Here is a 23,515-nt window from a genome sequence, read left to right on the forward strand (position 1 = left end):
AAAGGATTTGGGAGAGGAAGAGGAGAGAAAATGAATTCATATTGAAACATGTTATTTCTTTTCTTTTCTTTATTTTTATTTTTTTTTTTAATGTTTTTGATATGGAGTCTCAATCTGTCACCAGGCTAGAGTGCAGTGGTGCAATCTCGGCTCACTGCAACCTCCGCCTCGCAAGTTCAAGTGATTCTCCTGCCTCAGCCTCCCGAGTAACTGGGACTACAGGTGCACACCACCATGCCCAGCTAATTTTTGTATTTTTAGTAGAGATGGGGTTTCATCATGTTGACTAGGATGGTCCACAATCTCTTGACCTCGTGATCTGCCTGCCTCGGCCTCCCAAAGTGCTGGGATTACAGGCGTGAGCCACCGCACCCGGCTGGAACATGTTATTTCTTTTACCTCCATCTCCACTGACATGGGTGCCCAGCCAGCGCTCCGGAATAAGAGCTGGCATTCACTGAACATCACCGTGCCTAGCAGTATTCTAGAACTTTAGAAGCAGTAATTAATTCATTCCAACCTCATGATAACTTTTTGAAGTAAGGACCTCTATTACATGTTCCCATTTCACATATGAGGAAACTGAGGTACAGAGAGCTGATGCTACTTGTCCCAGTGGTGCTTTGTACACAGGGGTTGCCCCATTATGTGACTGACCCATCTTTGCTGGGCACAGGCCTGGTCCACCTACATCTGACTTGCAAGAGAAGCCACCCTTCCCACTTGGTGGCTCTCACTGACGCCTGGGGGCCCTGACACAAGGAGATAGGCTATCACTTGGTGACAAAAGCCATCAGCCACCCGGCTTTGGGCTGGCAGGGCCTGGTATGCCTTTGTTCTATCAAGAGGTGGCTGACTTCACCGCCCTCTTTAAAGGGGCCTTACGCCCCAAGGCAAGTTAACCCACTGTACTACTTGCTTCCAATGGAAATCATGGTGGGCACTTATGTGACACTTTCCTGTGCCAGGCTCTGTCCTAAATATTAATGCATTACTAGATTAACTCTGTAAGCTACTGACATTAACATACATACTTATGTGATCCACTGAAGGGTTTTATAAGACAAACATGTGGAGAAGCCTTTCCCTTTCTCCCTTACAATATGAGATGTAATGACTTAGACTTGAATTCCAGGAGCTAAAGTGCAAAAAGCCCCTGCAGAAGAAACAAATTAAAATATGCCTCCAGCAAGGCTGGATTGAAACCCTTAAATGTCCCAAAGACTGAAAAGATGCTGACTGTCATCACCTGATAGCAAACGAAAGATAAAAACAGTACTTAATGGTCCAGTTAGCAGGAGAGCATCCTTCCATGTTCGGATTTTTCCCCATGGTGGCTATTCTGACTTAAAAAAAAATTAATTGGCCGGGCATGGTGGCTCACGCCTGTAATCCCAGCACTTTGGGAGGCAGAGGCAGGTGGATCACCTGATGTCAAGGGTTCGAGACCAGCCTGGCCAACATGGTGAAACCCCATCTCTACTAAAAGTACACCAATTAGCCGGGCCTGGTAGCGCACGCCTGTAATCAGAGCTACTCAGGAGGCTGAGGCATGAGAATAACTCGAACCTGGGAGATGGAGGTTGTAGTGAGCTGAGATCACACCACTGCACTCTCGCCTGGGCGACAAAGCGAGACTCTATCAAAAAAAAAAAAAAAGTGTGTGTGTGTGTATATATATATATATATATATATATATATCCTTTCTCCCAAAAAAGTTTGTCGGGTTTTTGTTGTCACTGGCACCTCTGGTGCACTGGGCGTGTATTAAATGTGCCAGTTGCACGGCCTGGCTCAGCTTGAGGGGAGGCCACGCCAGCCTCCATCAGTGAGGTAGGGACTGCAAAGGAGGTCTCCAAGGCCACCATAGAGTGGGAAAATTCAGGTGGCTGGGGCGCGTATGTGCACGTGTATGAGTTATGATGCCATTAACGTGAAAATGTGTATCTCTGTTTGCATGGTATGACATCATTATTGTGAAAAAAGTATATATTTGTGTGTGCATGTCTGTGTGTGTGTGTGTGTGTGTGTGTGTGTGTGTGTATCAGAGAGAAAGAGAGAGACAGAGAGTTGGGAAACCTAAATGCAATGTGATATGCTGGATTAGATCTTGGCACAGCACAAGGATAGTGGAAAGCCTGGTGAAATCCAAATCAAGCCAGGAGTTTGGTCAATAGTAATGCATCAATATCAGTTTCCTTCTTGTAACGGATGTATTAGGGTCATGTAACATCATGTGTTAACATCAGGGAAACTGGGCCAGGGGAGAGGAGAACTCTGCCACTTTTAATATAAATTCTTAAATACAATTTTTATTTTTAAAATGTCTGGAAGGAATCTGCTGAAGTTCTGAAATGGCAAAACTAATCTACAGGGCTAGAGGCCAAGAGGTGCTGACTTTCAGGAGGGTTGGCTGGGAAGGGACACTAGGCAAAGCTCTGGGGCTGGAATGTTCTGCGTCCTGGCCCGGCTGGTGGTTACACAGTGTGCGCCTGTGTAGAAACTCATCTCACTGGACACTTAAGACACATGCACTTTGCAATCTCAATTTTAAAAGCAAAGAATAAAAGGTAGCATCTGAAAGGCTTCACAGGAAACTGCAAACGCTGTTCCTCTTAGAGAGGCTCTGGTTGTCATGATAGGAAGCGGACGTTTTAGTCAATATCTTCTGTAACGTGTTCAGTTATTTTATAGTAAGAATGTGCTTGCTCTCATTATATTAATGTAATTTTATGGGCGTGGCGTGTAGCATGCACAGAGACAAGTGCACAGATCATAAATGTGCAGCCCATGACACACCCAGATCAGGATCCGTGACATTCTCAGTTCTCCCAAGATGTCCCCTAATTACTTATCATAAGTTCTGCTCTCAATGGATGTTCTATATATATATATATATTTTTTGGTTAAACTCGGCAATCCCATTCCTAATGTTCCCTCCTCATCACTACCCTTCTCTATCCTGACTTCTCACAGCTCAGATTCATTTTTTACCTGTTTATTCTTCCTTTTTTTTTTTTTTTTTTTTTTTTTTGAGACAGGGTCTATCTAGCTCCATCACCCGGGCTGGAATGCAATGGAGTGAACACAGCTGACTACAGCCTCAACCTCCCTGGCTCAAGTGATTCTCCCACTTCAGCCTCTCGAGTAGCTGGGAATACAGGTGTGCACCACTACACCCAGATAACCTTTGTAATTTATTTTTGTAGAGACAGGATTTCACCATGTTGCCCAGCCTGGTCTCCAACTCCTGGGCTCAAGTGATCCACTCGCCTCAGTCTCCCACAGTGTTGGGATTACAGGTGTGAGCCACAGAGATCAAATGTGTCTTAATGCACACTCTGATTTAATCCTCATAACAGCCCTAGGAGGTGAGTACTATTATAATCACACTTTACAGAGGAGGAAACGGAGACTCAGAGAGAAGAAGCTTATCTAAAGTCACATTGCTGGCCTGGATGCAAACCTTGGCTACTCCGATCACAAAGCCCTGAGCTACCACGTCAGGCCAATCAAAACTAAATATTCCCCTAGTTCTCAATCTGGCAGATGATCAACATCTTGTCAGGCTTAGGGTCTGTGTGTCCGAGCCCTCTGTTCTCTGTTTCCTTTTTGTCTGTGTTACCAAGAAGTACAACACCAGCCTGACTTTTCCACTAGAGTTATGTTCTTTCTGCTCAGAAGTAGGCCAAGTATTCTCTTAATCCTTGGAGTTTGTGAATCTTGCCGGGATGCACCTTCGTGTGTGTTTTCCTTATCCTTCCAGCTTGGAGTTTGGGAGTTCTTTCATCCCACAGATTTTGTTCTCTTTTGTGCTGAAGAACATTTTCTTGTATTACTTGCTCACTTTTGGCTTCTGTTTCTGGAATGTTTTTTATTTGCATTTCTTTGTTATTTTGCTTCATGATATTCCCAAGATATCATCTTCTAGGCCACTATTTAAATTGCAACAAAACTAACCTTTCCTGCAATTCATTCACTTCATTTTTAGTTTGAAAATCAGGTCTTAAAGCTCTAGGAAGTCATTTTGGGTTTCACTTGAATTAAGGTTTTTTTGTTGGTTTGTTTTTATTTTTTATTTATTTATTTATTTATTTATTTATTTATTTATTTATTTGAGGCAGAGTCTCGCTCTGTCACCCGGGCTGGAGTGCAGTGGCCGGATCTCAGCTCACTGCAAGCTCCGCCTCCCGCGTTTACGCCATTCTCCTGCCTCAGCCTCCCGAGTAGCTGGGACTACAGGCGCCCGCCAACTCACCCGGCTAGTTTTTTGTATTTTTTAGTAGAGACGGGGTTTCACCGTGTTAGCCAGGATGGTCTCGATCTCCTGACCTCGTGATCCACCCGTCTCGGCCTCCCAAAGTGCTGGGATTACAGGCTTGAGCCACCGCACCCAGCCTGGTTTGTTTTTATTTTTATTTTTTGGAGCAAAACAGTACTTGGGCTTTAAAAAATAATGAAATTAATACACTGCTCTATTTTCGAAAATGAAGACTGTCGTACCATAATACAGTTGAACATAAATTTCCACTTTTCTTGAATTTAAGCTTAATATGTATATATCTCCCCTTACTTTGCATGAAGCTTTACTGATGTACATCACGCCTGGCACATAGTGGGGCTCAAATAAATATCTATATGTAAATTCATGTTCTTCGATTTGGGGTTAAAATCATTCTTACTTAAAAGCAGTGCGTACCTATGAAGAATACTCACATATTTTCCCTCTCTTCATCTCTTCTTTTAAAATTGTCAATGGGGCCAGGCACGGTGGCTCACGCCTATAATCCCAGCACTTTGGGAGGCTGAGGCAGACAGATCACTTGAGCTCAGGAGCTCAAGACCAGCCTGGCCAACATGGTGAAACCCCATTTCTACCAAAAAAATACAAAAATTAGCCGGGCACAGTGGCGGGTGCCCATAATCCCCGCTACTTGGGAGGCTGAGGCAGGAGAATCGCTTGAACCCAGAAGGCGGAGGTTGCAGTGAGCCGAGATTGTGCCACTGAACTCTAGTCTAGGTGACAGAGTGAGACCTTGTCCACAACCCCCCGACCAAAAATAAAAAGATGAAAGCGGAGGAGTCAGAGAGGTTGGATTCAGAGGTTGGAGTGATGTGGACCATGAACCAAGGAATGTGGGGACCTCGTGGTCCACAACGAATGTCGGTGCCTCATTCCCTACTTCGTGGTCCGCATCGCTCCAACCTCTGAATCCTCCGAGGTGGAAAAGGCAAAAATTGGGTTCTCCCCAGGAGGCTTCAGAAGGAACACAGTCCTATTTGTGACTGCAAGATATTAAATGTGTTGCCAGGTGTGGTGGCTTGAGCCTGTAATCCCAGCACCTTGGCAGGCCGAGGCAGGAGGATGGCTTGAGCTCAGGAGTTCAAGACCAGCCTGGGCAACATAATGTGACCCCGTCTCTACCAAAAAAACCTTTTTAATTAGCCGAGCGTGGTGGTACATGACTATAATCCCAGCTACTCGGGAGGACAAGTGAGGAGGATCACTTGAGCCTAGGAGTTTAAGGCTGCAGTGAGCTATGATCGTGTCATTGCACTCCAGCCTGGACAACAGAGTGAGACCCTGTCTGTTTTAAGTCACCAAATCGGTAATATTTTTATAGCAGCAATAAGAAACAAATACACTTGGGTTTCTGATTCTTCTAGAAGGTGCTATTCTGATGGATCGGCCCACTGTGCTTCTCTCTGGCTTCTGATACCTCAAGTGAGCAGTTATTTTTCTATTCAGTGGGACTTAGGTCTGGTTGCTGGAAACTTATTAGCTGTAGGAATCCCACAGATAGCAAAAAGGCAGGGGTCTCAGGTCCTGTGGGCCTGTGCTTCACAGCAAGAGGCCTCCACCACCCAGCCTCGGGGGCACAGCATCCCCACCCGCCCACTCGCTCCCTCCCCAGCCCCTGCGGTCTTGAGGCTGATGCTGAAAGGAACCCCTGAAGTCTTCGCAGAACCAACACCCAAGTCCTCCCTGGATTCTCCAGTCCCAGGGCCTTGTCCCTGGTCTTGTGGGCTCCCCAGGGCAACACAACCCATTGGTGAGAGAGACTTTGGATCTCTGGCTCTCTCAACAGACCCCAAGGCCTAATCCACAGCCCATGGGTTCCACGTCCCAGCAGCCACGTGGTTCCATGCCCCATTCAGGCTGCCATGTTCCCAGAATCCCTAGACACAATCTCACTTAATCCTCCCAGCAGCCTCATGGGGGTGTGTGATCTCCATTTTCCAGGTGAGGAAACTGAGGCCCGAGAGGGTGAGTGCCCTGTTTGACAACCCCTCTTGCTATCCAGCCAGAATTATTCCCCTAGTACCCCTTTTGGAGGCCTGGCTGTACAGGCGTCCCTCAGGAACACACCCCCCCCACTTGCCTCTGGAGGCCCAGCCCATCCTAATCCCCACCCCGGGGCTTCCCACCCCCATCATACACTCTCCACATCTTCTGTGGCTGCAACAACCTTTTCACTTGGCCAGTTAGAGCTACTGACTCCTCGCACAGGGTTTTAACGAAAATCCATGGTGTGCTATTAGCTAGGGAAACATTTATTCCGGTGTTGTCAGAAAACCTTGGACAGAAAAGCTCCTCTTGATGTGTGCGCTATACATATGTGGATGCCTGTGCGTGCACGTGTCTGTGTGCCTCTATGCATGTGCAGACATGTTTTTGTCTGTGCACGCATGTGCCTACACACACACATGAACACATCTTTTGTTATTAAAGACTGTGTTAGAAGAGTTTCCTGGGTAATTCTAACCCATGTATGACTGCAGAGAAGAAAAAAAACCCACACCTTTTTTTTGTCACAGCCGTAAATGGTCCTTGGGTTTGTGTGCCCCAAAATTGAGATTTTTTTTCCACCTGAGAAGGGGAGTGAGTGATAGCTACCATTTACCAGGTGTCACCTCCTTTTACCCTCCGGAAAACCTAATAAGAAAACTGATTTTTTTTTTTTTTTTTTATGTTCTGGAAAACTCCAGCCCCAAGGGGACTTCTGTTCCTCAAAGCCTCCAGATTCTCCCTGCCTTGAGGCACGTGCTGTCCCTGCTGCCTGGAGCCCCCTTTGCAGACTCTGCTTAGAGGAGCCCACCTGTGTCCCTATCTGCGGCTCTCACCTGGCCACTGCCATCCCTCTGTCTCATCCCTGCATGAGATCCGTCACTCTGTCTCATCCCTGCGTGAGATCCATCACTGCCTGGAATTGTCTGGGTTGTGCATTTGTTTACTTTCTCTTTGTCCATCTTCCCCTCACACTTATGCACCTCAAGGGCGGGAAATTTGTTGCTTTGCGCTGGGCTCCATTAAGGGGAAAGAATGCTGGTTCAACCATCAGCCCTGTGCCCACACCACTGGGAGGGCAGAGGGACATTCTCCTTCTTAGAGGTGTGGCCTCTGGCACTCAGTCCTGCCACCCACGGCCACTAAATAACCACAATGATTCCAAGCCCCGAGTTCTTGCTCCCTGAATCCCAAGGCTGTCTTTAAGGGCATAGGAGGATGGCCATCTTTTGTTGTTTTGGTTTGGTTTGGGGGTTTTTTTGTTCTTATATTTGAGATGGAGTCTCGCTCTGTCACCCAGGCTGGAGTGCAATGGTGCGATCTTGGCTCACTGCAACCTCCGCCTCCTGGGTTCAAGCAATCCTCCTGCCTCAGCCTTCCAAGTAGCTGGAATTACAGGCAAGCACCACCCCGCCCAGCTAATTTTTGTGTTTTTAGTAGAGACGGGGTTTTGTCATGTTGGCCAGACTGGTCTTGAACTCCTGACCTCAGGTAATCCACCCGCCTTGGCCTCCCAAAGTGCTAGGATTATAGGTCTGAGCCACCATGCCCGTCTTTTTTTTTTTTTGTTTTGTTTTGTTTTGTTTTGTTTTGTTTTTGAGACAGGCTGGAGGGCTGGAGTGCAATGGTATGATCTCGGCTCACTGCAACCTCTGCCTCTCAGCTTCAAGAGATTCTCCTGCCTCAGTCTCCTGAGTAGCTGGGACTACAGGCCCATGCCACCACACCTGGCTAATTTTTGTATTTTTAGTAGAGACAGTTTCATCATGTTGGCCAGGGTGGTCTTGAACTCCTGACTCAAGTGATTCACCCACCTCAGCCTCTCAAAGTGCTGGCATTTCAGGTATAAGCCACTGCACCCAGCAGGAAAGCTGTCTTGAGTAAAAGTATTATATAACAACACCTTGCATTCTGAGAGCAGCTGCTGTTTTCAAGGCCCTCAAAGAGCCTGGACTCTGGAGACAAAGGGGCCTCCAAAGGGGTCCATGCCCAGCTCCATCACTGTGTGACCCTGAGCAGCTCACTTTGCCTCTCTGAGCTTTTGTTTCCTCATTAGTAAAATGGGGGCACGGATGATGAGGTGGTCTCCACCCTCTAGGGTGGCTGGAAAATTGTGTGTGGGAGCCATGAGCACATGGTGTCCGGCACGTGCCAGCGCTCAGTCAATGAGATTTGTCATTTCTTCAGTCAACAAAAACTCATTTTTGAGCTGCTGCTGTGTGCGTCACAAGCTGGGAGCTGGGGAGACAGTCAGTGGTGAGGGAAACTGAAGTGATCCCTGCCCTCTGAGCTGACGCTCCACAGGCACCGAACAAAATGAGTGAGTGCACTGCAGGCAGTGTTCAGGACCGCCTCACGCTGTGCAGAGAAACAAAGCCGAGAAGGGAGATCTGAGGGCAGCAGGTGCGTGGCTGTGTTATTTGTTTTGAGACAGGGTCTTGCTCTGTCACCCAGGCTGGAGTGCAGTGGTGTGATTGTGGCTCACCACAGCCTCAACCTCCTGGACCCAAGTGATCCTCCTGTCCCAGCCTCCTGAATAGCTGAGACTATAGGCATGCACCACCATGCGCAGCTAATTGGTTTTTTGTTTGTTTGTTTGTTTGTTTGTTTTGTTTTTGTGGGGTTTTTTGGGTTTTTGTTAGTTTGTTTTTGTAGAGACAGGCATCTCCCTACGTTACCCAGGCTGCTCTCAAACTCCTGGGTTCAAGCGATCCTCCCACCTCAGCCTCCCACAGTGCTGGGATTTCAGGCATGAGCCACAGTGCCAGCCTCCATGGTTATTTTAAATAGGGTGGATGGGGAGGCTTCACTCAGGAGATGACATCTGAGCAAAGATGCAATGAAGGAGGTGAAGGAAGGAGCTGTGCAATGACTGACGGAAAGGCATTCCAGGTAGAAGGCACACAGGTGCAAAGGCCCTGAGGCCAGATCCAGGCTGATAAAACAGAGCATTTTAGCAGTCTCCTCTCCCTGCCATTTTCTTTCTCAAAATTGACAAGCACAAGTGTCCCCGGCCCAAGTACTGCAGAGAGCGCAGCATCTCTCCCCGTGACCATGACCCAGCTACTGCCTCTTTAACCTTGAATGCCTTTTTGGGGGCTCACGTGTCACCCAGTGGCGAGTGAGCCACCCTTACTTCAGAAGAACGGCATGGGGTGGGGGGGCCTTAGGTGGTGCCCGCCTCACCTATGACTGCCAAAAGCGGTCATGGGGTTATTTTTAAACATGGGGAGGAAGTATTTATTGTTCCCGGGCTGCGGAGAGCTGGGCGGAGTGTGGAATTCTTCTCGGGAGGCAGTGCTGGGTCCCTTCCACCATGGTGAGTACAAGGGCTCCAGGAGGTGATGATGCCGGGTGGGCGAGGAGGGGAAGCCACTACAAGCAAGGGACCACGGCGGAGGCGCAGGAAGGCGGCTCTCAAAGCCTCCAGCCCCTTGTGGAAAAAGCCCCGCTGACTGAGCGCGCACAGAGGAACCCCAATCAATGCCCCGATAGACCACAAATAACAGCAGCTCCTGGGGACTCACAAACACAAAATAAGAGAGTTGGCTTTTTTATGGCTTGTCTACTGACCTCTCAAGGAATCAATAACTCCCAGGGCTTGCAAAATGGGATTGAACGCTTTTAAGGATCAAATTGTAATTCTTTTCTCTTGTTCAGGCAGCTGGGAAAAAAGAATGTTTTTGTTTTCACCTTTTGAACTTGCAAATTTAAAACCTTTCTTCCTGTGCTGTTGGGTTGTGTGTCCCCCTCCTGAAGTGGGCAGCTCCCAAATCAGGGTCAGTGCAGGATGGAGAGTGGTTAGGGGCAGGAACTCTGGAGTCAGAATGCCCAAGTTCAACTCTCCAAGTTCAATACCCAAGTTCAACTCCAGCTCTGCCTTTTGTGTGTGTGTGGCTGTGCGATCTTGGGCAAGTGACCAAACCTCTCTGAGTCTCAGTTGCCTCTCCTGTAAAATGGGGATGATAATAATAGTATCCACTTGACAGAGCGGTTATGAGAATTAAATAATAATACATACGTAGAGTATTGAAGCATTTGCTGTTATTGAAAGTCAGAGAGAAGGGGGGTGGGGAAGAAAGGTCAACTCGCTCTTATCTGCCCTGTTGACGTGGTGCAAGGACAGGGCATTCAGAGAGGAGGTTTTGCTGCTGTTTGGATCAAGGGAAAATTGTGGGGTGTGGGGCGGTTGGGTTTTAACACCTTGAAGTTTCATTTCATCTTGGCATTCATCATGGCTTAGTGAGCCTGACTTTTCTTTCCCTCCAATCAATTCTCCTTCTATGCATTACTGAGCTTTTTGTGAAATGCATGGGAACAAAAGCGGCTGGATCCTGCAGGGACGATCTGTAGGTGTGGCCTCCATCCCCAGGGACACACCTGTGGCTTCTCCTAGTTAATGAAGGAGCCACTACAAGATGCACAAACGCTTATGATCCCCTGGGACCAGGGCTCTGGAGAAACTTTATGTCGTGTCCTTTGCTCCCTCCAGCGTCACTGTTTTGAGACCTGAGTGTGGACGCTGTACCCGCATTTCACAGATGGGCAGCTGAGCCTTGCAACAGAGATGAACTCACCCAGAGAAGGGGCCTGACCTAGTTTTTTGACTCCCAGCCTCTCACTCTTTTAATCGATGCTTTTTCCCCCCAGGCACCTAAGAAAGCAAAGAAGAGAGCCGAGGGCGCCAACTCCAACGTGTTCTCCATGTTCGAACAGACCCAAATCCAGGAATTTAAGGAGGTGGGTGCAGCTGTTGAATCATCCACATGGAAGGAAATCCCACCCGTGAGGGAGAACCTTCCTTTTGTTCCATATTCCCAGCAGGGACTTTTCATTAGACGCCTCTGTCCTCCAAACAATCCCAAATTCAGCCTGAATGGATGTGTAAATTTTTAAAAGAAACTGTTTTTAATAACTTCGCTGATTATCAAAGTAAAATATATTCCTTGTTGAAAAATGTCGGAAAATTTTTCAGAAAAGCACAAAAAAGGAAATAAAAACTACCTACAATTCTATTACCCAGAGATAATCAGTTCGCATTTTGGTATATACCCTTCAAGCCATTTTTGTTATCTATGTATATGTGTATTAAACAAAATTATAATCTTCTGTGCCCACTGATTACTACCTGCATTTTTTTCTTTGAGAAATTCACCATTAACATTTCCTATCATGTATTGAAACCACTTTCCGATGGTTAAAGAAGACATTTGTTTATAATGTTTTACTATTATAAATAACACCTCTTTGCTTGTATCTCTGGTTACTTCTTGGGAGTAAAGTCCTAAAAGCAGAACTGCTGGGTCAAAGGAACTTAAAACAACAACAACAAAAGAACTAAAAACAGGCGGAACTGCTGGTCCGAATTGCCCCCCAAAATCACAGCACTAATTCCTATGCCCAGCAGCCTCAAGAAGAGAGTGCCTTTCCCCACATTTCCATCAACGCTGGGTATTAATAGTCACCAATTTTTTTTGCCAGTCTGAGAGGTAAAAAGCAGTATCTTCTGGGTTTGAAATGTTACAGTCTTTGATTATTAACCACTAGCCCCGTTTGAAACCCCATCGAATTCGATGGCAATGGACCTTATGAAGAGAACCCAAATACCAATTAGACCAAACTGCACACAGGCTTGGAAGGACAGGCTCAGAATTCATTTTCCAGCAGTCGTGAGGGCTCACACTGACTCATCCACATTACTACCTGGCTGTCCAGAGGGAACTATGCTAAAATGATGCTAAAGAGACCAGTCTGCTTTTGTGTGTGTGTGTGTGTGTGACAGAGTCTGGCTCTGTCACCCAGCCTGGAGTGCAGTGGCACAACCATGGCTCCCTGCAGCTTCAACCTCCCAGATTAATCAATCTTCCCACCTCAGCCTCCTGAGTAGCTGGGACCACCAGTATACACCACCATACCCAGTTAATTTTTGTGATTTTTGTAAAGATTGAGTCCCCCTGTGTTGCCCAGGCTGGTCTCAAACTCCTGGGCTCAAGCAATTCTCCTGCCTTGACCTCCCAAAGTGCTGGGATTACAGGCGTGAGCCACTACACCCTGCCCTAGCGTGCTTTATATCAAAGGGGAAACCATTTGGGGCTTCCAAACAGGAAATGAACAGTTGTACCTTTTGTCCTCACTAACATTCAGATTGCAGGAATGCTGTGTCCCATAGGGAAAGAGAAATTCCTGAGACAAGTGTCATATCTGAACTTGAGATAGTCACCTTCCAGGGAGAAAGCTACACCCGCCTCTTTTCGCAACCTCCGGAATCAGCTGTGGGGAGTGTGGGCAGGGGATGCAAAGAGCTCAAAACACGTAGCCAGGATTCCCCATTTGGTTTTGTTTGTTTGTCTGTTTGAGTAAATGGGATTACAGGTACTCACCATCATGCCTGGCTAATTTTTTTGTATTTTTACTAGAGACAGGGTTTCACTGTGTTAGCCAGGCTGGTCTCAAACTCCCAGCCTCAAGTGATCCTTCTGCCTCGGCCTCCAAAGTGCTGGGATTACAGGCATGAGCCACTGCACCTGGCCTAAAGCTATTATTTTTTTAAAAAGCTAAAAACTGGTGTCTCATCCGGCCTCCCCACTCCCTAGCCTGCCCTGTCTGTAAAATGGGACCAGTAATCTGTGTCAGCTGGTGGCCAGGGAGGTTCTCAGAACTTTATAAATGCCCAAGTATTTCACAAATGAGGAATCATGGGCCAGGCACAGTGGCTCACACATGTAATCCCAGCACTTTGGGAGGCCGAGGTGGGCAGATCACTTGAAATCAGGAGTTTGAGACCAGCCTGGCCAACATGGTGAAACCCTGACTCTACTAAACAAAAATAAGCTGGGCATTGGTGGTGCGTGTCTACAGTCCCAGTTACTCGGGTGGCTGAGGCAGGAGAATCGCTTGAACCCGGGAGGTGGAGGTTGCAGTGAGTCGAGATCGCACCAGATTGCACTGCAGCCTGGGCGACATAGCAAGACTCTTTCTCATAAATAGCTTTATAGAGGTATAATTTGCATACCATAAAATTCATCTTTTAAGTGTGCTGTTTTGTGGTTTGTAGTATACTCACAAAGTTGTGCAGCCATCACCACTATCTACTTTCAGAATATTTCCATCACCCCAGAAAGAAACCTCATACCCATTAGCAGTCACTTCCTGCTCCTCCCTCTCCCACCAGCCCCTGGCAACCGCTAATCCATTTTCTGTCTCCATGAATTTCCTGTTCTGGACATTTCATAGAAATTGAATCATACAATACATGGTATTTGTGTCAGACTTCTTTCACATATGTTTTAAGGCTCATCCATGCTGTAATCTTTGTAGGAATTTCCTTCCTTTTTATGGCTGAATAATATTCCATTGTATGGACAGACCACATTTGGTTTATCCATTCATCAGCTGATGGACATGTAGGTTGTTTTCAGTTTTGGGCTACTGTGAACAATGCTGTTATACACATTTGTGTTCAGGTTGTTTTTGTTTTTGTTTTTGTTTTCCAAGATGGAGTCTTGCTCTGTCATCCAGGTTGGAATTCAGTGGCATGATCTCAGCTCACTGCAAGCTCCGCCTCCCGGGTTCAAGCAATTCTCCTGCCTCAGCCTCCCGAGTAGCTAGGATTACAGGCATGTGCCACCATGCCTGGCTAATTTTTCTGTTTTTCATAGAGATGGGGTTTCACCATGTTGGCCAGGCTGGTCTTGAACTCCCGACCTCAAGTGACCCACCAGCCTAGGCCTCCCAAAGTGCTGGGATTACAGGCATGAGCCACCATGCCCAGCCTTGTGTACAGGCTTTTATGTGGACATGTTTTCAATTCTCTTGGGTATATATCTAGCAGTGGAATGTCTGGGTCATATGATAACACGAGGCCTAACATTTTGAAGAAATTGTTGGATTATCTTCAATTGTTGACTTTTGATCTGAGGTCCTGCAATGATCTTTGAAGATCCCAGAATCCAATCCTGCCAAGTCCTTGGCCCAACCTCTTGGTCAACTCTGCCAGTTTCTCCCAGGCTGAGCTGCCAATCACTTCCCTTCCACAGGCCTTCACTATCATGGACCAGAACAGGGATGGCTTCATCGACAAGAACGATCTGAGAGACACCTTTGCTGCCCTTGGTATGTCGCCCCCTCTAGCCCTGCGGGAGGGTCTCTTTATCTCACATCCATGAGGAGCACGAGGTGGGACCATCAGAAAAGCCCAAGATGGTGTCATTTCCCAAAGAAACAACTCCACCACAACTGCTCTTTCAGACAAATTTCAGGGGATGGGAAAGAAGTGTTTCGTCTTTGAGTGTCTTCAGATATCTTGTTTCTCTTGAAATAACTTTTTTGTGTGATTTTTGAATGCAATGTCAGCTCACAACAGAAAATGGGGAAAAATGTAGAAAAGTATAAAGGAGAAAATGACATCACCCAGAAGGTCATATTCCACTGTGAACATTCCAGTCTCTTTCCTCTAAGTCTTTTTAGACATGTCTGTTAGGTTTGGGTTTTAGTTTTTTAAATTATTGGACTCATTCTCTTTTGAATTCATCTTCTAAATGTATCATCTCAACAGTGTGAGCACAAGTACATGGAGTTTCTTCAAAATATACATGTCTAATCTGCTACCCACCACCACCACTTACTCCTGACCTTAAAACTCAGGGCAACCATACATAGCTGTGCAGACAGTGCACTGCACAATTCTACAGGGAGCTATTCACATTTGTAGTGAGTGTAGCTTTTTATACTTAAAACATACATTGGTTTAAAAAGTGACAGATTTTTCTTGTTTGCACAAAGGTAGGCTTGTGGCAGGACTAGAGCAGGTAAATCAGAACCTCTAAGGCTGTGGGTTACAGCAGGTTTAACTTGAAAAAATTCCCTCACGTGATCCTGATCTGTCTCTCCTGCCTCCAACTGTGAAGGGCTAATTTACAATACGAGCCTTTCCCATTTGAGTGAAAATTGAAAATATCTGCATCAAATGTTCCAGGTTCTGAAGACACTATTTTAAATATAACGAACTGGCTGGCATGGTGGCTCACACCTGTAATCCCAGCACTTTGGGAGGCGGAGGCTGGAAGATCACTTGAGCCCAGCACTTCGAGACCTGCCTGGGCAACATGACAAAACCCTGTCTCTCCAAAAAACTACAAAAATTAGCCAGGCACGGTGGCATGCACCTGCAATCCCAGCTACTTGGGAGGCTGAGGCACGAAAATCGCTTGAACCTGGGAGATGGAGGTTACAGTGAGTCAAGATTGTACCACTGCACTCCAGCCTGGGTGACAGAGCCAGACCCTGTCTCAAAGAAAAATAAATAAATAATGAACCCCTTCCCACATCAGATGTTAGGGTTGCTTCCAGTCATTTTGTTATTATAAATAACACTATAAAGAACATCTTCTCACATGAGATCTTTGCCTCCATCCTCCCCATCTCCAATTATTTCTAGACTAGATTTCTTGAAGTGGAATCCCAGGAGCCAACGGCAGTGTCATAATGGCTCTTTCTCCCCCAGCTCCGAGTCCCTGAGTGTGTGTTTCCCACCCTAGGGCGTGTGAACGTGAAAAATGAAGAAATTGATGAAATGATCAAGGAGGCTCCAGGTCCAATTAACTTTACTGTGTTCCTCACAATGTTTGGGGAGAAACTTAAGGGTAAGGTCGTGTGTGTGTGTGTGTCTCTATGTTTCTTTGGGGGGCTGGCAGAAGATGGTTAACTTTAAAAGAGATAAAGCACCATTGGAAAAAATAATGAAAACAGCAACTTGGCTGGGCGCAGTGGCTGATGCCTGTAATCCCAGCACTTTCAGAGGCCGAAGCGGGTTGATCACTTGAGGTCAGGAGTTCAAGACCAGCCTGGCCAACATGGTGAAACCCCATCTCTACTAAAAACACACAAAAAATTAGCGGGCATGGTGGTGTACACCTGTAGTCCCAGGTACTCAGGAGGCTGAGGCAGGAGAATCCCTTGAACTGGGATGGCGGAGGTCGCAGTGGGCTGAGATTGTGCCACTGCACTCCAACCTGGGTAACAAAGTGAAACTCTGTCTCAAAACAAAACAAAACAAAACAAAACAAAACACAGCAACTAACACAGCTCCAGGACTTAACCTAAGTCAGACCTCATGCTAACCACTTTATACGCATTACCCCACTTAATAGCAACTAGGAGGTACGCTCTATTCTTATCCTCAGTTTACAGATGGGGAACTGAGACTAAGAGACAGAAAGTCACTTGTCTGAGGCCACACAGCTAGCAAGTGCCAGAGTTAAGATTCGAATCCCAGGCTTTCGAATCTAGATGATGTTTGGCCTTGGGTTCTCAGCCCTCTCTTTCAAAATACAGAGGCTCAGTGATCAGATGAAGGCAGGGTATTTTTCCTCCATGCAAAGCAGCCTTGCTCTGGCCCCTTCATCTCCGGGGGAACTTGGGCCCAGCTGCCTGGGGTGCCAGTGGTTCCCAGCCACCCCCAGTACATGTAACCCCTGTGTTCCGTTTCAGGAGCGGACCCTGAGGAAACCATACTCAACGCATTCAAAGTGTTTGACCCTGAAGGCAAAGGGGTGTTGAAGGCTGATTAGTGAGTGGGGTCTGTGGGGAGTAGGGGGGTTCCCTGCTTGCCCCCCTGTCCCACTACACACGCACAACTGACACCAACACCTGTCCTCTCTCTGCAGCGTTCGGGACATGCTGACCACGCAGGCGGAGAGGTTTTCCAAGGATGAGGTAATGGGGTCCTTCAAGCACTCCCTGTACCCCAGCTCCTGGGTTCTCCCTCTGGGGGGCTCCATCTCCCCCTCTTGTCTAAAGCACCCCTGACCTCACACTGACAGGGAACCAGCTATCGTCTTCCGAGCCCTGGCCTCATTTCATTCTCTGCCACCCTATGAGGTAGGGACTAGCATAACCCCCATTTTACAGATGGGCAAACTGAGACCCAGGGAAGTAAAGTCACTTTAAAATAACAACAATCACACCTGTAATCCCAGCACTTTGGGAGGCCGAGGCAGGAGGATCACTTGAGGCCAGGAGTTTGAGACCAGCCTGGCCAACATGATGAAACCCTGCCTCTACTAAAAATACAAAAATTAGCTGGGCATGGTGGTGGACGCCTGTATTTCCAGTCACTCAGGAGGCTGAGGCACAGCACGAGAATCGCTTGAACCAGGGAGGCAGAGGTTGCAGTGAACCGAGATCACGCCACTGCACTCCAGTCTGGGCAAGAGAGCAAGACTCCATCTCAAAAATAAAATAAAATAAGATAACAAAACTAATAGTAAATGCCAGGACCTGGATTCAAACCTAGGTCTATGTGACTGCAGGTTCTGCCTTCCTCACGATGCATAGAGACCTGCTTAGAACATGAAATCATTGTGGCGTGATGGGCTGCCACATACTGTCATGTGAGTTGTGCACTGAACAACTCTTCTAGATGTCAGTTTCATAAAACTGACATCTAGAAAATACACAGTCATCAGACTGTGTATTTGTTGCAACAGCTTTCCAGAACTGGCAGTAAACTGTCTGGTAATAATTTTTTTTTAACTCAGTGACCTTTTCCTGGCAGATGCGGTAGTGAGTTTGGTAGAAGGGGCATTTTTGCCAATTTGCCAAAACTTCTGTATGAGCAAGCAATGGTGCCGTCAACCTTATTAGTGAACCTTAATGAGTTGATTTTAAATGCCCCCTCATAGCCTCACAGGCCTCTCTCCATCAAGTTCCACATTTTACTAAAAATTGTATGTAGATTTCCCCTCCCCAAAAATTCAAGCAGCTAAAAGGGCTGCCTTCACCTTCCACCTGCTGTGGGCTTTGAACAAGCTCCTTAACCTCACTGCACCTCAATTTCCTCATCTGTAAAGTGGGAATGATAATAGAAGCTACCTCATAGGAGACTGCAAGGATTTGACACGTTAATGTGGGGAAAGTGTGAACTTGTGGCAAGGGCAATACAAGTGCTGGCTATGAATAGCCAGTATAGTTTTAAAAAAATAACTAGCCAATGCTTTTTAAATGGGGAAAGTATGTGTAAAAACAAAAATCTAGATTTCTGACACCCTGGTTCCTGTGGCCACCTTCATGTCACCTTTCTAGATTGCCATGTGTCTCCATTTAGCCACAGGACCTATCCTGCTCCCTTAAATCACCTGCCTGGCCCCTTGGAACTCTTGAGTTTGTGATCCTGGTTGAAGGCTGCGTTTCCAGGGACATCTCTGCATGATGTTTACTTGGGAGGGCCCCTGAGGTCAGGGAAGAACAGGGAAGGGCAAGGAAGGAAAAGTGCATGAAGGAAGAAGTTGAGCCAAGATTCAGGCCCAAAGATCAGCACCGCTGACTCCCCAGGGCGGGAGCTCATTCGCTAGCTCTCCTGGGAGGCACCAAGTTGGGTGAGATGGCTGCGCCTTTATACCCCCACACCAATCCCATCCACTGGCTGTGGGCTGCCTCAGAAAGGGCATGACCTTGGGTGAGGGGGCCCTGCAGCAGCTGGGGAAGTCCTTCTCTGGAGGACCCTCTGAGTGGCCCATGTTCCCATCCCCCACCCGAGCTACCCGTCCACTCAGGCCCCGCCCACAACCCCCCACTCTCTGTCTCAGTTCCCCTCCCCTCATCCTCAGCATGTCTTGCTGGCTCATTGCAGATTGACCAGATGTTTGCCGCCTTCCCCCCTGACGTGACTGGCAACTTGAACTACAAGAACCTGGTGCACATCATCACCCACGGAGAAGAGAAGGACTAGGAGGGGGCTGGCTGCTGTGCCCTGGGCTCAGTCTTTGCAGAGTGGTCCGTGCCCTCATCTCTCTCCCCCGAGTACTGCCTCTGTCCCCACCTTGTCTGTTAGCTGTGTGGCTGCCCCATTTATCCAACTCCATCTTCTTTGCAGCCTGGGTGGCTACAGATAACCTCATGGCCGCACATCCTACAGATGGAAATCCATCCAGAGGCCGTGTTCCAATAAACAGGAGGTTGTGTATTTGGTCATGACATTTCTCTGACAGATAGTGCCTTGAGTAAGGAAGGCAAAAGCAGATGAGCTAGTGACAGCCTTGCAGTCATTATTGAATCGTGGCGACTCTTTATTTAAGGTAGACCTTTGCAGCCACTCAAAACTGTTTCTATTAAGGACCATGTTTTACTGGAATGTTACTTGGATGACCACAGCCGTCTCTTCCAAAGAGCTCAAGCATTTAGAGGGCCTTGCTTCCATGACATCCTTCCCTTAGGATGCCATCGGAATGCCTCTCCTGCCAGTGACAGTGACAAGAAGGAAGTGGCCTGACACATGGTAGGAACACAGCTCCTTCAACAGTAATCACACCTACCAATCCTAAGAGAGTGATTTCTAGTTTCAGATAAAGTAGAAGTTGTCTGTACTTCTTCCCTAGCAAACTAGGGGAGTGATACTGACTTCTGACCCTGTCTGGGGCCCAGGCCTGGATGTGAGTTGACCCTTGATTTTGAGTGACCACAGTCATGGTTGAAGCATTCAGGTCTATTATGGCTGGAAGATTCCCAATGTAAGAAACAAATAGGGCCACGTGTGGTGGCTCATCCCTGTGAAGCCTGCACTTTGAGAGGCTGAGGCAGGAGGATCACTTGAGCCCAAAAGTTTGAGACCAGCCTAGGCAACATAGTGAGATCCAATCGCTACAAAAAATAAATAGCCAGGCATAGTGGTGTGCACCTGTGGTCTCAGCTACCCAGGAGGCTGAGGTGGGAGGATCGCTTGAGCCCAGGAGGTTGAGGCTGCAGTGAACTGCACTCCAGCCTGGGTGGCAGAGTGAGACTCTGTCTCTTAGAAAAGGAAAAAGAAAAAAAAAAGAAAAAGAAATAGGTTCAAATAACTAAGTCCAAGGGCTTCAGGCACAGTTGCATCCAGGAGCCCAGGCAGTGCCCTCAGAGGCTGGGGAGGCCTCTGTTTCCTATCATGTTGCTCTGCTCTCAGCAGCGGCAAAATAATTAAGAGCAGTTCCTGCCCCCTTTCCAGCCCCTTGGCAATCCTAGAAGAGCATACTCCTCTCTCTCCCAACTCCACACAAACCTCAGAACAGGGCCTCATGGGATCCCTCTGGGGCACCTGACCCCTGAACCAATCACCATGGACTGGCAAAGGCAGTGCTCTGATGGATGGACAGGCCTGGTTCAACTGATCAGCCCTGTGCTGGGGTTGAAATCAGAGCCCTCCTGAACCATATGGCCTGGAGATGGGAGGGAAGATTCCCCGGAGGAAAACCCGAGAAGCAGCAGGGAGTGGACTTCAGGCACTTCAAGTTTTCAAGAGAATTCCAAGAACCCTCCCAGCACTTTGGGAGGTCGCGTCGGGCGGGTCGCTTGAGTTCAGGAGCTCGAGACCAGCTTGGCTAAAATGGCAAAACCCCATCTCTACCAAGAATGCAAAAATTAACTGGGCATGGTGGCACACGCCTGTAATCCCAGCTACTCAGTAGGCTGAGGCAAGAGAATCACTTGAATCCGGAAGGAGGAGGTTGCAGTGAGCTGAGATCACTCCAGCCTGGGCGACAGAGCCAAACTCCATCTCAAAAGAAAAAAGAGAGGCCGGGCGCGGTGGCTCAAACCTATAATCCAGCACTTTGGGAGGCCGAGACGGGCGGATCACGAGATCAGGAGATGGAGACCATCCTGGCTAACACAGTGAAACCCGTCTCTACTAAAAAATACAAAAAACTAGCCGGGTGAGGTGGCGGGCGCCTGTAGTCCCAGCTACTCGGGAGGCTGAGGCAGGAGAATGGCGTAAACCCGGGAGGCGGAGCTTGCAGTGAGCTGCGATCCGGCCACTGCACTCCAGCCCGGGCGACAGAGCGAGACTCCGTCTCAAAAAAAAAAAAAAAAAAAAAGAGAGAGAATCCCAAGAACCTAAGAACACAGCCCAAGCCAATGACGTGATGGGAACAAGCTGAAATTTGGTGAGAGAGTGGAGCTGGGGTCACAGTGAAGGCAGGAGGGCCCAGGAGGCCAGAGGAGCCAGTTAGGGACAGTCCTCAAGGCTTGACAATGGCAACAGTGCCACCCGTGGCAGGAGCTCAGGGCTGAGCCAGTGACAGAATGAACTCAACTGTCTCCTGGCTGCAGAGACCTGGGGCCCCTTTCAAAGCAGGCTGCATGGGCAGGGACCCAGGGGAGTCACGGCCCCACCCCATGACCCAGGACGCCCCACATCCACACCCTGTGGTGACCCTTGCCCCTCACAGCCTCCCTGCACTCCAGAGTCAGTCCAGGCTGAGAGCCTCATACCCGGGCTCCTGTGGTCAGAGATGCAGTCTGGCACCAAGAAGGCGGGACTCAGGACACTCCAGGGCAGTGCGTGGTTCTGGGCAAGACACTCTGCACTCAGCTCTGCAGTGATATGCTCACCCACGACAGACACACGCAGAGACAGAGACATACAGAGACACACAGAGAGATACAGAGATGCACACAGATACACAGTGAGCTGAGATCACACCACTCACTGAGCTGAGATCACTCCAGCCTGGGTGACAGAGCCAAATTCTGTCTCAAAAAAAAAAAAAAAAGAAGAAAGAGAATCCCAAGAACAGGAACAGACATGCAGAGACACACAGAACACACAGAGACAGAGATGCAGGGACATACAGAGATGCACACAGAGATACAGAGACACACACAAATACAGACATGCAGAGACACACAGAACACAGAGACAGACGCAGGGACATACAGAGCTGCACACAGAGATACAGAGACACACACAAATACAGACATGCAGAGACACACGGAACACACAGAGACAGAGATGCAGGGACATACAGAGATGCACACAGAGATACAGAGACACACACAAATACAGACATGCAGAGACACACAGACAGGGACACACAGAGACATACAGAGACACACACAGAGATATAGAGATGCACACAGATCCAGACATGCAGAGACACACAGAGACAGAAACAGACATACAGAGACATACAAAGAGATACAGAGACACATAAATACACACAGAGACACACAGATACAGACACACAGAGACATACAGAGACACACCCAGGTGCAGACATGCAGAGACACACAGAGACAGAGACACAGAGACAGAGATGCACACAGATACAGACACGCAGAGACACACAGAGACACACAGATACACAGAGACACACACAGGTGCAGACACACAGAGACACACAGAGACAGAGACAGAGGCATACAGAGATGCACACAGATTCTGAGATACACACAGGTACACACATATGGACATACAGAGACACACTCAGATACACAGAGATACAGACACACAGACATATATACAGACATACAGATACAAACACACAGAGACACAGACTTAGAAAGACAGATCTACACACATGTACACACAGACACACCCACAGAAGCAGATCCAGCATGCCCCCAGCTCCCATTTCCCATCTGCAAGTGTTTGCCACACCTCGGGTGGCCAGCGGCATCTCAGGATCCACACTTTGGCTCCAGCATGGCCCCTCCCCCAGGCTAGCCCGTTACACCTGGTGGACCGCATCTGCATCTGTGTCTCTGCATGTCTGGGGGTGGCCTGTGTTGGTCTCCAGCTCAGAGGTGTCCAGGGGCCTTCATGGCCTCACACGGTTCCCACCCCCGTTCCCGCTTTTACTTCTCACTCCTCGGTCCCAGCCCAGAGGTGGCCCCAGCACCCAAAGCCCTTAGTAATGCATGTGACAGGCATGAGGCTACAGAACAAAACATTTATTTTTTCAGTTATTGTGCAAAGGTGGCCCCATCCATGCACCTCACAAGGTTACCCTCTTCCTGGACCTGCTGTCATCCACTTTCTCAGGCAGGCTGTCTCCGCGCACTTCCTTACTCCGATTCTCCTTCAGGATATAATTGTCGAGAATCAGCTGCCGAAGGCTGCCGTGATCCAGGGGCTGTTCCACTGCACCAAGACCAGGTTTGTGTGAGGTGCTGGGAAATCAAACCCAGGGCTCGGGCTTCCTTCCCAGTGACTCTGTCTCTCTGCCCAAGGCAGGGATGGCCAAGCCTGGTTTGGCATCCCTCCGTAGCATTGGGGAGTGGAGCCTGGAAATTCTCAGGTTTCAAGGAGGGGAGAATGAACAGAAATATACTTCTCGGGGCTGCCCAGACAATGGCTAGTTTTCCTCCTAGACAAGGATGTGACGAATATTTGGTTTAATGTTAAGGAGTTAGGGCCACCATGTGCAGTTGTTCAGGATGTGCACTACACAAAGACACTTAGAGGAGAGGGGTAGA

At 48.1% G+C, this 23,515-nt stretch overlaps 2 protein-coding genes across 4 annotated transcripts in view; one reads left to right on the top strand and one right to left on the bottom strand.

Annotated features, from left to right (window-relative positions):
- Positions 1-9,517: 9,517 nt before the first annotated feature.
- On the top strand, positions 9,518-19,261 carry MYL2 (myosin light chain 2). The gene is made up of 7 exons (XM_010379030.2): positions 9,518-9,608; positions 10,940-11,029; positions 14,326-14,401; positions 15,826-15,930; positions 16,778-16,856; positions 16,954-17,002; positions 18,918-19,261. Exons 1-7 carry the CDS (start codon positions 9,606-9,608, stop codon positions 19,014-19,016), a joined length of 501 nt encoding a protein of 166 aa, XP_010377332.1. The 5' UTR covers positions 9,518-9,605; the 3' UTR covers positions 19,017-19,261.
- Positions 19,262-22,975: 3,714 nt separating this feature from the next.
- Positions 22,976-23,515, bottom strand: part of CCDC63 (coiled-coil domain containing 63) — a 54,333-nt gene continuing 53,793 nt past the window's right edge. For all 3 annotated transcript variants that reach the window (XM_010379046.1, XM_010379036.2, XM_010379055.2), the window contains one exon: positions 22,976-23,180. In XM_010379046.1, the coding sequence (XP_010377348.1) occupies positions 23,035-23,180 (146 nt within the window). In that variant the 3' untranslated portion in view covers positions 22,976-23,034. The remainder of the gene's footprint in view (positions 23,181-23,515) is intronic.

This window comes from Rhinopithecus roxellana, chromosome 10 (genome assembly GCF_007565055.1).
Source record: "Rhinopithecus roxellana isolate Shanxi Qingling chromosome 10, ASM756505v1, whole genome shotgun sequence".
Classification (NCBI taxonomy): domain Eukaryota; kingdom Metazoa; phylum Chordata; class Mammalia; order Primates; family Cercopithecidae; genus Rhinopithecus; species Rhinopithecus roxellana.

What these genes read in the sequence shown, in the direction of transcription:
- MYL2 (XM_010379030.2), top strand. An exon ending in AGACACCTTTGCTGCCCTTG is followed by an intron (nt 14,402 to 15,825) that starts GTATGTCGCCCC and finishes TTCCCACCCTAG; the next exon opens with GGCGTGTGAACGTGAAAAAT. An exon ending in GTTTGGGGAGAAACTTAAGG is followed by an intron (nt 15,931 to 16,777) that starts GTAAGGTCGTGT and finishes GTTCCGTTTCAG; the next exon opens with GAGCGGACCCTGAGGAAACC.